This window comes from Salmo salar, chromosome ssa04 (assembly GCF_905237065.1).
Source record: "Salmo salar chromosome ssa04, Ssal_v3.1, whole genome shotgun sequence".
In the NCBI taxonomy this organism is placed as follows: domain Eukaryota; kingdom Metazoa; phylum Chordata; class Actinopteri; order Salmoniformes; family Salmonidae; genus Salmo; species Salmo salar.
Window position 1 is genome coordinate 44,514,206 of NC_059445.1, and position 13,241 is coordinate 44,527,446.

At 46.2% G+C, this 13,241-nt stretch overlaps 1 protein-coding gene across 1 annotated transcript; it reads right to left on the minus strand.

Annotated features, from left to right (window-relative positions):
• Window positions 1–5,101: 5,101 nt before the first annotated feature.
• Window positions 5,102–8,080, minus strand: LOC106603216 (inhibitory synaptic factor 2A-like). The gene is made up of 3 exons (XM_014196573.2): window positions 7,296–8,080; window positions 5,802–5,876; window positions 5,102–5,698 (listed from the first exon to the last, which is right to left on the minus strand). Exons 1-3 carry the CDS (start codon window positions 8,078–8,080, stop codon window positions 5,437–5,439), a joined length of 1,122 nt encoding a protein of 373 aa, XP_014052048.2. The 3' UTR covers window positions 5,102–5,436.
• Between the last annotated feature and the right edge of the window lie 5,161 nt (window positions 8,081–13,241).

Genomic DNA, 13,241 nt, shown 5'->3' on the forward strand with positions numbered 1-13,241 from the left:
TCTCTGGATAAACCCTGTTTTAGAGGTGAAGGATGCTGTTTTGGCCTAGGCCAACACAATGGACAAACACTAGGAACTCTGGAACTAATTTCAAGCACCAGGTTTAGCGTACAATAGAAAGGGGGCATTTGCTTTGCAATGGGCAGAATGCAAACGGTGCTAAAAAACTGCCAAACGTCAGTCGAGGTGATTTTCACTAAACAGCTCATCTGTTGTAACTATCGCTCCTGCACAATTTTTGTTGTTGTTGAGTTGATACACACAAAGCTTAGACCCCTCTTTATTTCTATCTCTTGATGTGGTTTAAAACCACATCATATTAGTGGTTTTAAACTCTAGGGGCCTGACTTATTAACTAACACCAAATACGAAAAAAATAAAGTACTAACAGGAGACAAATGTACATATTTTTTTCATATTTGGTGTTGGCTTAGTTAGACCCCTAGAGTTTAAAACCACTAATACGATGTTCATGAGTGCAACACCCAACAACATCAAAAAATGGCTCATAATGCAAAATTGTACAAAAAGTTTTTTTTGGAATGTGCTACTTCAACCAATCCCTGTATTTGAATCCGGAGCTACCTGGGGGTTCTCCACCACTCCCACTATCTGCAGCATCATCCTCCTGGCCACTGATCCATGGTCCCTATTGATCCCCTGTGCGTCGCTGTGCGCCAGCAGCACTGAATATCACAGTGCTAACTTAATGATTTCGCTTTCGGTGCCTTCCTCCCTTTTTTCTCCTCTGCCAGAACGCATCTTCGTCCCGGGGCACGCCGACCTCGCAACTCCCCAGACAGAAGCTCCCCTCAACCCCCCCCCCACCCACCACTGTCCCCAGGGAAGACCGCCAGTAGCTCTCCATGTCAAATTGAGTCGCTAGTCCTCTCCAGCTGAATCAAACCGGCAGCACCGTTTCCATTTTTAGGGGAGAATGAGTGGAAGAGTCTGTTCAAGTTTATAAGATTCTGCTGCGCGATTGTAGGGAAAAAGACAGGAGAGAAAAGGCAGGAGAAAACGAAATCGTACACAAGAAAGTGCATGCAAATACACTCCCCCAAACCAATGACCCCCAGACAGACACACACATTCTCTAGTTTGCTGACCTGGGCCACAGATGGGGCTGCAAGTCATAAATGAAATACTTTGTTGAGCCATCATTATTTTGTGTCTCAGTAAAACACAGTATTGCCCATAAAAAACACAGTGTTTACTGTCCATGCATGTGTCACAAGCAGAGTTCTAAAATCCCACGGCAAACACCACGGAGGCATGCCAAAGTACAAAGGTTTTTTATTATAAATTCAGCTTTTACAACATTGACAATACACAGTATTCCTACGGCCCGATAAAATGGCTAGCATTTAGGGCTATAGACTAACTATGAGCGCCGGGGCAAATTAACACAACAGTTGATTCACACAATGTTCTTTCGGTTTCTTCTGAGAAGTGTTCGTTAGTCTCTACCCGAGCAGGGATCGGCTCTTCCTCCCGATCAGGGGTCGTTAATCGACGGCTGGTTCGGTTGTCAGTAGCAGTTCGGCGGCTGTCACCCTCTCCGCACTGGCCCAGCTACGTGGTAGCGTTGGCAGCTGAGTCGGGCATGTCCCCAGTGACTGTAGTCGCAGGGGATAAAAAAAACATACAATTCCTTTAGTAACACTATAGAGAGTGTTGGATGAATTGAGCTCTTGGTAGCATGGCTCAGTTGTCGGTGGCTGCTTGCTGGGTGGTGTCTCGTTCTGCGCCAGGCCTGCTGGGTTGTAGCGTTGGGTGTGTAGCCTCTCACAGTTACATCGGGCGTGTCCCCGGTGTTAGCAGGCGAACAGCTGATGACACTGAAGGTACGTTCCGGTTCGGACACTGTGTTAACAACCCTCCAGACGAGCTTCAATGCCATTCAACTCTCCTTCCGTGGTCTCCAACTGCTCCTAAACACAAGTAAAACTAAATGCATGCTCTTCAACCGATCGCTGCCTGCACCTGCCCGCCTGTCCAGCATCACTTCTCTGGACGGTTCTAACTTAGAATTTGTGGACAACTACAAATACCTAGGTGTCTGGTTAGACTGTAAACTCTCCTTCCAGACTCACATCAATCATCTCCAATCCAAAGTTAAATCTAGAATTGGCTTCCTATTTCGCAACAAAGCATCCTTCACTCATGCTGCCAAACATACCCTCGTAAAACTGACCATCCTACCAATCCTCGACTTCGGCGATGTCATTTACAAAATAGCCATCAATACCCTACTCAACAAGCTGGATGCAGTCTATCACAGTGCCATCCGTTTTGTCACCAAAGCCCCATATACTACCCACCATTGCGACCTGTACGCTCTCGTTGGCTGGCTTTCGCTTCATAATCGTCGCCAAACACATTGGCTCCAGGTCATCTACAAGACCCTGCTAGGTAAAGTCCCCCCTTATCTCCGCTCACTGGTCACCATAGCAGCACCCACCTGTAGCACGCGCTCCAGCAGGTATATCTCTCTGGTCACCCCTAAAGCCAACTCCTCCTTTGGTCGTCTCTCCTTCCAGTTCTCTGCTGCCAATGACTGGAACGAACTACAAAAATCTCTGAAACTGGAAACACTTATCTCCCTCACTAGCTTTAAGCACCAGCTATCAGAGCAGCTCCCAGATCACTGCACCTGTACATAGCCCATCTATAATTTAGCCCAAACTACTACCTCTTCCCCTACTGTATTTATTTATTTTATTTATTTTGCTCCTTTGCACCATATTATTTATATTTTAACTTTGAACTTTCTTCAAACTACAAATCTACCATTCCAGTGTTTTACTTGCAATACTTTATTTACTTTGCCACCATGGCCTTTTTGCCTTTACCTCCCTTATCTCACATCATTTGCTCACATTGTATATAGTCTTATTTTTTTCTACTGCATCATTGATTGTATGTTGTTTTACTCCATGTGTAACTCTGTGTTTTTGTATGTTGTCGAACTGCTTTGCTTTATCTTGGCCAGGTCACAATTGTAAATGAGAACTTGTTCTCAACTTGCCTACCTGGTTAAATAAAGGTGAAATAAAAAAATAAAAAAACTCTAGTTCTGAGGGCGTGTTTAGAAAGGAGTTTGGAGAGGGAGGTGGTGATAGAGAATTGGCAACAGCTGTCTCAAATCAATGTAGTCCATTCCAATCTGGGGGATCACAGCACACCATGCAAGCAAACCAATAGTTCATGCAATTCAATTTCACACGTGAGGACGTCAGAAGTTAAGTAAAAGGCAATCGTTGTAAATAACACAGCACACGCGATTAAAAGTCACTCATGAATAGGCATGATAAAATAAAAAGACCTGATACTTAATATAAAAATAAATATGTCTCTAGTTTAGGAAGAATCATTGTCCCTTGTGACACGTGTTCTGTTAAAATGAGGCAGTAATAAGCAATACAAGCAATAAGTAGGGGATCAGTTCAGTCTAGAGTTATTTTTAAGCGACATGGAACTGTTTCAGTTACTCTGCTCTCTCTCTGCCCCTACTAGGATAATTACATTCTCTTTGCTAGCTGTCTCATTTCCAGTAGAAAGTTTGTTTTACCGAACTTTCATCTCAAAGCCAGTTGGAACTCACTGGAGGTTCGTTGGCATTGTGCGCTAACAGAAAAGGACAAGGATGAGCTTCCGCCACTGTTCTCTGCCTTTACGTCTAACAGGACATGAACAACCTTACAATTAAAACTTCAACACAGTTGCATTCTTATCTGTGTAACTGCACAAGCCTGAAGCACACACACAATTATAATATATGTTCCTCTCTACCCTTGCATGCGATTTGAGTCACTTCCTCTTTCTCTCCATCTCTCTCTCTACCATCAGACACAATATAAAATGAATAGATGAATATTCTGCCTTTTCTGTTGACATGTATTTCTTATGTACTGTAGATGAGGCTTGTCCTGGGTAAACAACGTGAGTGATAGGAACAAGGAAAAATACACCCCATTTTATCAGTGCTAGCAGTGCAGGGGGAGTGTGTGAAAGAGAGTATGAGAGGGGTAAGAGGGCACTGCTTTGTCCTTGTCATGCAGCAAGGCTGGCATAGCTGCCAGGGCTTCCCAAAAAAAGAGTTCACAACAATACACAGCCCTTGTCTGACAGGACTACTCTAACAAGATGTCTCTCCTTGTCTTTCATGATCTCTGAGTCGAGATCAGACTTTTCCAAAATGGCATATTCCCCGAGGCAGCTCCTTACTTGTCAGAGACATTAACTAGAAGCATGAGCTAAAGTTATTAATGCTTCGATGAAGCCTGCCATTGGGTGCTTTTAGGTTCAGTGTGTGTGTGTGTGTGTGTGTGTGTGTGTGTGTGTGTGTGTGTGTGTGTGTGTGTGTGTGTGTGTGTGTGTCGTGTGCATGTGCGTGTGCGTATATACAGTGTGTGTGTGTATGTGCATGGGTGTGTATCTGCATGTTACCATGGAAAATTGCATTGTGGGATTTTCATGCTTCATTGCAGCAGTACGTCCTGCCATTGTTTAACTCTGAAGCCTTTTAACAAACCCTGTTAGGCTTTAGATTGTTTGGGGATTTAGAGACCTTCTGCACAAGCCTTTTCCCTTCTGGGAAAAAGAGAATGAAAGTTTCTCCACTTTCAGGGTCAGCTGGCTGGCTGCTGTGAACTGTCTAACTGTGTCAGGTGAGAGAACAGAGCAGGCCTGGATGACTACAGTATCTATGAGTTTGGTGGGAGGATTTCTGTGTAGTACCATGTGTGAGCGCTTCTATGGGTCCCTGTACCGTGTCTGTCTGTCTGTCTGTCTGTAAGAGGAGGTGATTAAATTACTTACAGGCTAAGATAGACAGATGGATAGCAATAAGCGAAATTACTTACAGGCTAAGATAGACAGATGGATAGCAATAAGCGATATTACTTACATATGAAAGAGAACATGTTTACAGTATGTGCTGTAGCTTTGGTTTATTTCTAAAAAAAAAAACAGGTAGGTACATTTACCCTGGGATAAGCTGGTCGGGGGAATCTGTAAGAGGACGGCAACACTTAGCTACAAGATACTATAGAACATGACTAAGTGGACTTTCAGCTACTATTTATTGGTGATTGCAATCTAGCAAACTTTTGGAAGTCTTATCTAGTTCAACAAAACTATTGCATGTGCTTTGGATGAAGGTTTATGATTTTCACCTGAAGGATGAAGTTTTCCCTTATGATATACTCTTGCTAGACTGGGCAAACGTCTCTAGTTACTATTGGGGATATCCTGTTCATGCTATGTCCTGATTGGACAGTAGGGTGTCAATCAGCCTTAAAGGAGCAAATCAGATTTCAGAACACCTATCACGTGAACAGGAAGTGACGTGTCTTCCACGATGACAAGTGCTGCTTGCTGTAATAGGGACATAAGATCTTATATTACAGGGGATACCTCATGGATAGCATGCTAGGAGTTCAAATGATCTGGAGAGAGTTGGTGAAAGGAGGACTTTGTCTGCTGAATTTTCCTGGGCAGCCATCGGAAAAGCATCTTGCACAACTTTTTGCTTTTAACCTTGGACTTGGTCATGGTCTTAGTGATGGCATTCGTCAGCAAGGTGGGGTTGTGAGGCAGGGAGGGGGAAAATGTTGTAGCGTTGTTGTCTGCCTTCTGAGGATTCAAAACCTCCAAGAAACGTCTCTCTTGCTGCCTGAAGTCATACTCCACACTGCAGGGACAGAGACATAGAGCAAGAGAGAGGGTGAAAACTGAGAAAAGCAAAAACAGGGTGAATGAGTCAAACCGATCTGACCATGCTTCCTGTGTCTCACCTGTAGACGATACAAGCAGTCTTCTGACAGGTGGAGCACTCCCTGAGATCCTGCCCTGTCCTGTAGCATCGCCGACTGAAACAGCAGGAGAGCAGGAGATATTAAAGTTCCAGTGCAGTCAAAAACATGATTTCTCTGTGTTTTATATACATTTCCACACATGAGATTGGAGTAATACTATGACATTGTGAAATGTATGATAATGCCCTATTAGTGTAAGAGCTGTTTGAAAAGACTGTCCGAAATTACCATGCAGTAAATTAGTTAATAGACCAATAAGAAAGAGAATTCCAAACCTCTATGCCAGTAAACGTTAATTTTCAGTTTTCCCCTCCCCACTCAGACCACTCCCAGACAGTCCTAGAAAAATTATTGCTTGAGAAATTGCCCTTTGATAAGAATCTATTTTTGTTTCTTTTTGACCATTTTAATTGAAAACAGTCACATTAATGTACTTAATTGTCACCCAGAAATGATTTGATTTTGAGATAAAAACGGCTGCATTGGGTCTTTAATAAGAACAAAAGAGGCTTTAATTCCTTTTCTCTTCTTTCTAATGTCATCCTGTTCTCTACTCACTCCTTCCCACCCATCTATCTCCCTTCTCTTCCTCTACTCACTCCTTCCCACCCATCTATCTCCCTTCTCTTCCTCTACTCACTCCTTCCCACCCCATCTATCTCCCTTCTCTTCCTCTACTCACTCCTTCCCACCCCATCTATCTCCCTTCTCTTCCTCTACTCACTCCTTCCCACCCATCTATCTCCCTTCTCTTCCTCTACTCACTCCTTCCCACCCCATCTATCTCCCTTCTCTTCCTCTACTCACTCCTTCCCACCCATCTATCTCCCTTCTCTTCCTCTACTCACTCCTTCCCACCCCATCTATCTCCCTTCTCTTCCTCTACTCACTCCTTCCCACCCCATCTATCTCCCTTCTCTTCCTCTACTCACTCCTTCCCACCCATCTATCTCCCTTCTCTTCCTCTACTCACTCCTTCCCACCCATCTATCTCCCTTCTCTTCCTCTACTCACTCCTTCCCACCCATCTATCTCCCTTCTCTTCCTCTACTCACTCCTTCCCACCCCATCTATCTCCCTTCTCTTCCTCTACTCACTCCTTCCCACCCCATCTATCTCCCTTCTCTTCCTCTACTCACTCCTTCCCACCCATCTATCTCCCTTCTCTTCCTCTACTCACTCCTTCCCACCCCATCTATCTCCCTTCTCTTCCTCTACTCACTCCTTCCCACCCATCTATCTCCCTTCTCTTCCTCTACTCACTCCTTCCCACCCCATCTATCTCCTTGTTCTCTTTCTCTACGTATTCCTTCCCACCCCATCTATCTCCCTGTTCTCTTTCTCTACGTACTCCTTCCCACCCCATCTATCTCCCTGTTCTCTTTCTCTACTCACTCATTCCCACCCCATCTATCTCCCTTTCCCTTCCACGTCATTTCTCGTGATCGCTCTATCTTCCTTCCTGTTTCTTACCCCTTGCTGAGAGCTTGGCTCATCTCCAGGTCTTGGATGATGTTGAGAAGGGTAGTGATCCTGTCCTGGTTGGCTGCCAGGTTGGCCTCTACAAACTGCAGCCTCCGTTGGAGAGGTGCTGGCCTGCTGCACTGTGGGGAAGGGGGCAGCAGCAGCGCTGCGTCAGCCGGGTGGGAGTGAGCCAGCCTGGGATCGTCTTGGGAGGGCTGCGGGGTGGTGCTTGATGATAAAAATGGCAATACTGGATGGATCATCTGGTGTGTCTGATTGGGATGGGTGAGGGTGTAGGAGGCTAGGTGAGCCATGCGGGATGGAGGCAAAAGGCGGTAGCACTCCGGGTCTATGGGTGTGTGTGCGAGGAGCTCAGTGATGGTGTATGGACGGGCCTGTGGTATGAGTCGGTGTGTGGGGCTTGTGTGTTTGTTTGGCGTGGAGGTGGAACTGAAGTCTGTGTTTCTGTGGTTTGGTGGTTTGGTGACGGGTTTGACACGTGCAGAAGTGTCCGTCTGGGTTGCAATGAGGGCCTTAGGGTCTGTTTGTGTCTGTGGTGTGACGGAAGGTGGAGCGTCATTTGTGTATATCTGCCCGTCAAGTCTGAATGTGGATGTGGTATTTGCATGTGTGTGGAATGCGCTGGAGGGAATGTGCTCTGTGAGTGAACGCATCTGAGGCTCAGACCCAGGTTTTAGGTTGGTGGCAAAGTGTCCCTGCTTTTCTCCTTCTTTGTTTGCATCCTTTTCAGCAACGCATTCTGGGAGGTCAGTGACCTGTGATGCATTGGACATTCTAGAGTCCCTTTCCTCGTCTGTCTGTGACACGATGACAGGGTTACAGTGTGTGTTTCTGGTGGAGACGGTCAGTAGCTTTGGATATACATTTGCGTGCATTATCGGTTCAACGACAAATCGCTTATGAGTGTTTGATTGGTAGGCAGTGGTTTGTTCAGTGTGTGTCTTTGTGAATGTTATCTTATTATGGGATCTGTCTGATGGGTCAGGTGGTTTATTGTATTGCGTCTGCGTCGCGATCAATGGTCTCCAGTTAGTCAGGGATGTGGTTGAGGGATGACGCTGAGTAGATGTAGTTGTCTGTGACTCGTTCTCAACACTGGGGGGTGTTTTGGGGGACGTGTAAACTAAGTAAGGGGATGTAGGTGTGTGCGATGTGTTTGAAAGGTTAGGGGTATGGGACAAAGGCTTTGGGCGTGTAGTTGTGTATGGTGTGTTAGGAGTAGTGGTATGTGATGTGTTATAAGGGTTAGCCAGAGTGGCGGTATATGGTGTGCTTGCTGGAGTTGTAGTTGTGTGTGACGTGTTAGCATGGCTAGGGAGTATTCTATATGTCGCCGTAGTAGTTGTGTTTGGGAGTGTTGCTGTTGTCGGGGTGCATACAGGGGTAGGTGGTGCAGCTGTGAGTGCGGTTGGAGACTTAGGGGGTTTAGTGGGATAAGGGGGTGCGCTTCTATATAATGTCGTAGCAGTGATAGAAAGCGTTGTTGTGTGTGGTGTGTTTTCAGGCTTAGGGGGTGTAATAACACAGGATGGGTTTACATGGTTTGGAGGAGAGGTTCTGTGTGGTGGGTTTACAGGGTAAGGGTGACTAGATGTGATTGAGGTTTTGGGTTGTGTATTTGGATGTGTGAGTGTCTTCGGATGCTTGCGGTGTGTGCGTGGCGTGTTTGGTCTTGTGGCTACGGCGATTTGGAGAGAAAGTTTGAGCGGTGTTGGTCGGGGAATCTTACTCAAGTGAGATGGGGTCTCAAGGAAGTTGGCATCTGTACGCCTGGGTTCAATAGTTGCCTTGGTGACTGTAGCCGTCGTTGGGGGTAAGATGGTTGTGAGGCTGGCTGCCTTGTCTGAGTGTGTTTGTGAAGGTGTGTCTAGGGTTTCTACTGGGTCTCTGATAGAGGTATGCAGGGGGTATGTGGCATGGGAGGCATAACCATTAGTCTGTTTTAGATCTCCGTTCTGCCATGCAGGCGCTGGGTTTTCAGGCAGATTGGGATTGCTGTCTTTGTTGTTATGAATAGGGGGATTACAGTGGGGGTGGGAGGATAGAGAGTCTGTGTGTGTCCACTGGCTTTGTATCCGATCCCTGTCTGCATGCCTCAGAGGAGAGAACGCAGAGTCTCTCTCTTTCTCAGTATGTGAAAGGGGAAGGTTGTTTCTGTCTGTGAGTGAAGGAGGTGCTTTCATGGCTGCTGTTCCTTCAGGGCATGCAGAGGAAGGGCTCTTATCTCCCAGACTGGCAGCTCCAGCTCCAGCTCCAGGGACCACAGTCTGTCTCCCTCCACAGTGGCTGCAGATCCGCTGGGGCATTTGGAGAGGTGGGGGAGCACGTGGTCGTTTTGTATTCCCACAATATAAATGTGCCACAGAATGCTCTTTAGGTTTTGATTGGTCCCCTCCTCTAGAGGACATGGTTGAGACAGGCTCCGCCTCATCACTGCCATCTATACAAATCCCTCCTATAGCCTCAGAGTCAACTACACTGCCATTGGTGTAGCGCATGTCCTGCCTCCCTTTGAGCTTGCTATTCCCCATGCCCCCTGATAAGTGTGGGTTAGTCTTGATTGCCCGGGCATAGCAATAAGTCCCACTTTTCCGTTGGTTGAAGAACACATTCTTTGTGAGCTTACTGGAAATCCCTTCAAAAGTCACACCCTGTTTGATCTTGGAATCTAAACTCCTCTGTTTTGAAATAACCACTCTTTCTCTGACACTATTAGTCTGTCTGATTCCCTCCTCTTCCTTTGGCTCCTTTGGGATGTAGCCATTGGATTTGGGAGAAATCCTGCTGTCTGATTGGACGGGGAATGTGCCAATTAGTTGTGTGCCCTGCAGGATGGGTGGGGCTCTTACACCAGGTGAAGTCTGCACTCCGATGCTGCACTGGGGACCCCATGTCAGGGGCAGCACTTCCCCGGCCCTTTCCCCTCCTACTGTCCTCCAATCACGTACCCCCACCAGGGCGGGAACTCCTAGTACTGGCACGGCAGTGGTCAGGTCAGCCGCCCGTCTCCCCATCACCTGGTCAACTGGCTCAGAGGCCTGAAAACCCTGGAGAGCTGCTGTCCACCTTCACCATTACATCTATTGGAAAAGTCGATGTTAGTTTACTGTGAAGAGCACATTATCATATCTAATTTTCAAAAGTTACGTTTATAGTCACTTTGAATGTTTACTCTGTGAAAGGAATATGTACAGGGGAAGAACAATTGAATTCAAACAAAGTACACATCAAGGAAACTGCCAAAGCTGCCCATATGCAGCAGAAATAGAGGACAAGCAGAGGTCTAAAGCTTTGATAGCAGATTGGAGATAGTCATGAATAATGGATATTTTCAGGTCTACCACAGCTTAGAACAAAAAAACATATTAATTTAGATTATACACCTACACTGACAATAGGAGACATTATTTCGTGATATAATGTGTGAGAGGTTGTTTCAGTACTGTGAGCTGGACTGCAGTACCCTTATGACACCAAGTTATCACACAGCAGGACAAGGGGGTGCATGACAGTCAAGAAACAGTCAAGCTAATTGGAGTCCTTCCTATGACCCTTGTTTACTTTTAGCTCATTATATTCCGAGCATAACAGCACGGTCTGCCCAGGCTGTGTTTTCTTCAGAGCTCATACTTCAGACATCATCTAGTCACAGCATGACTCCAGTGGTGACCTCCCTGTCTCCTCGGTTACCTGTGCCCACACTCAGTGGCGGTTCTAGACCATTTCAACTGGGGGGGCCAAGCTGGGGCCAGTTGTACTGTTAGAGGGGCCAGTTACATTAGACGTTATTGTTGTCATATCGTTTTCTTCACTGCATTGCAGGCATTAGCAGGCAAAAGACCATGTTCATAATCATCATCATTGCCACTGTCTAATAACGGATGTAAAAAAAAGAATGATAGCAAAAATGTGTTATGTAAAAATGATTTCATACTCCACATTTAGGGGGCCCACTGGGCAGCCTCTTACACTGTCCTGTCCTCTCCTGCATTTAGCCCACCTTGGGCAGCGGATAATGTATGCATTTATGCTAACGACTTCATTAAAGCCTGACAAGGGGAAATTAATCAGTGGCTGTGTGTGCATTTAACTGATACACTAAATGTCAGGGTACCCGTATGTGTATGTGTGTTTGTCTTACTGATGCATAGAACTACAATTCAGTGGCCAAAGCAAGGACAATAATGTGTGTGTGTGTGTGTGTGTGTGTGTGTGTGTGTGTGTGTGTGTGTGTGTGTGTGTGTGTGTGTGTGTGTGTGTGTGTGTGTGTGTGTGTGTGTGTGTGTGTGTGTGTGTGTGTGTGCATGCATGCAAAAACATTTTTTCCCACAGCCCACCCCCACCCTTCATGCATTGCTGTCAGAATTTGAGGCAGATCATCTATTCATTTGAGCCTGCAGGCACCACTCTGTGGCTGTCACATTGTGGATGTCGCTTGGTTACAGTCCAACTGACTCCATCTGATGTCACTCCGGAACAGTCAGTGACAAATGCCTTAACTCCTCTTCAGACACAGCTGATAAAGCTGCCATTAATTCCCTAGCACAGGCAAGAGGGGTAAACTGTGTCATTTCATCGCCACTAGATTACTGCTACCTCATTTATATCCAGGACAGAGCAATACGAAACCTGTGCCATACCTTCACAGTCAATCTTGATGGGGTCACTAAACATGTTCAGGTGACTTACCATTGTTAGCGTTTGTCAAGCCCTGGGTCTAGCTGTGGTTCGACTCACTTTGTCCTAGGTGTTCTTGGTGCAGTGGGGGTCCCCCTTGCCCCCTTACCACCTTGTCCCCCTCTGTGCTCCTCTGCTTCAAGTCTTTGAGGAGGGGGGCACTGAGAGACTCTCTTATAATAAGGTTGAATTCCTTCTCCCTTTCAGTCCCTCGGTGGCACACATAAACTCACATGAATATGCACTATGCAGGCAAAGCCATATTCTCTGGTGGTTAATATTCAAAAAGCTCTGAGTCACTGCTAATCTGGCTCCCTCAGACTAGGCATGTAGTCCAGCTCCGTCCTCAGTTTATTCCCTCTCTGCTTCTCTTGTTTTGGTCCCTCTCCTCCTTCCTGCCTCCCTGCTCACATCACAGCAACATGATGCACTGCCCTCCTCTCAGCAGCACTCTGTCCAACTCTCTTCCACTCTCCCTATTCCCTCTCTTATGCGCACACACACAGATCTATGGCTGGGTGACGGGAATGAGAAATTCTGCTGGAGGGAGGGAGGGAGGGAGGGAGAGAGAGAGAGAGAGAGAGAGAGAGAGAGAGAGAGAGAGAGAGAGAGAGAGAGAGAGAGAGAGAGAGAGAGAGAGAGAGAGAGAGAGAGAGAGAGAGAGAGAGAGAGAGAGAGAGAGAGAGAGAGAGAGAGAGAGAGAGATGACTAAAATCACAAGGGAAGGGACTGGGTGAAAAGTACTATCAGACTTGAAAAACAAGACAAGGCAAACTGCTGCAGGGTATCCCACCTGCAGAGGAGACATGACAGTTTTCCCAGTGTCTCCCAACACATCATGTGGGTGATGAGGGTGTTTGACAGCAGTTTCTGTATACTAAACTTTTATGTTTAATCAGAAGATTTTGTGATACAAGAAAGAAAAATATTTTTTAATTTAAATGTAGTTTTTTCCTAATATACTAGTGACAACATGTTACGCTTATGATTATATTCTTGAGGTAATACTGCCATAGACTGTGTGTGTGTGTGTGTGTGTGTGTGTGTGTGTGTGTGTGTGTGTGTGTGTGTGTGTGTGTGTGTGTGTGTGTGTGTGTGTGTGTGTGTGTGTGTGCGCGCGTGCGTGCGTGCGTGCGTGTGCGTGCGTGTGTGTGTGCGTGAGAGTGTGTCCATATAACCTTGTGTGTAACCCTACACACAACAGCAGCTGTCAGGTAAAGCTACAATGAAATCCAATATTCATCTTCATAAAATGAT

Coding starts and splice junctions, on each gene's coding strand:
- LOC106603216 (XM_014196573.2), bottom strand. CDS start 8,080: ATGTCCAATGCATCACAGGTCACTGACCTCCCAGAATGCGTTGCTGAA. Junction 5,877..7,295: donor AGCCAAGCTCTCAGCAAGGG/GTAAGAAACAGG, acceptor CTGCTGTTTCAG/TCGGCGATGCTACAGGACAG. Junction 5,699..5,801: donor ACTGCTTGTATCGTCTACAG/GTGAGACACAGG, acceptor CTGTCCCTGCAG/TGTGGAGTATGACTTCAGGC.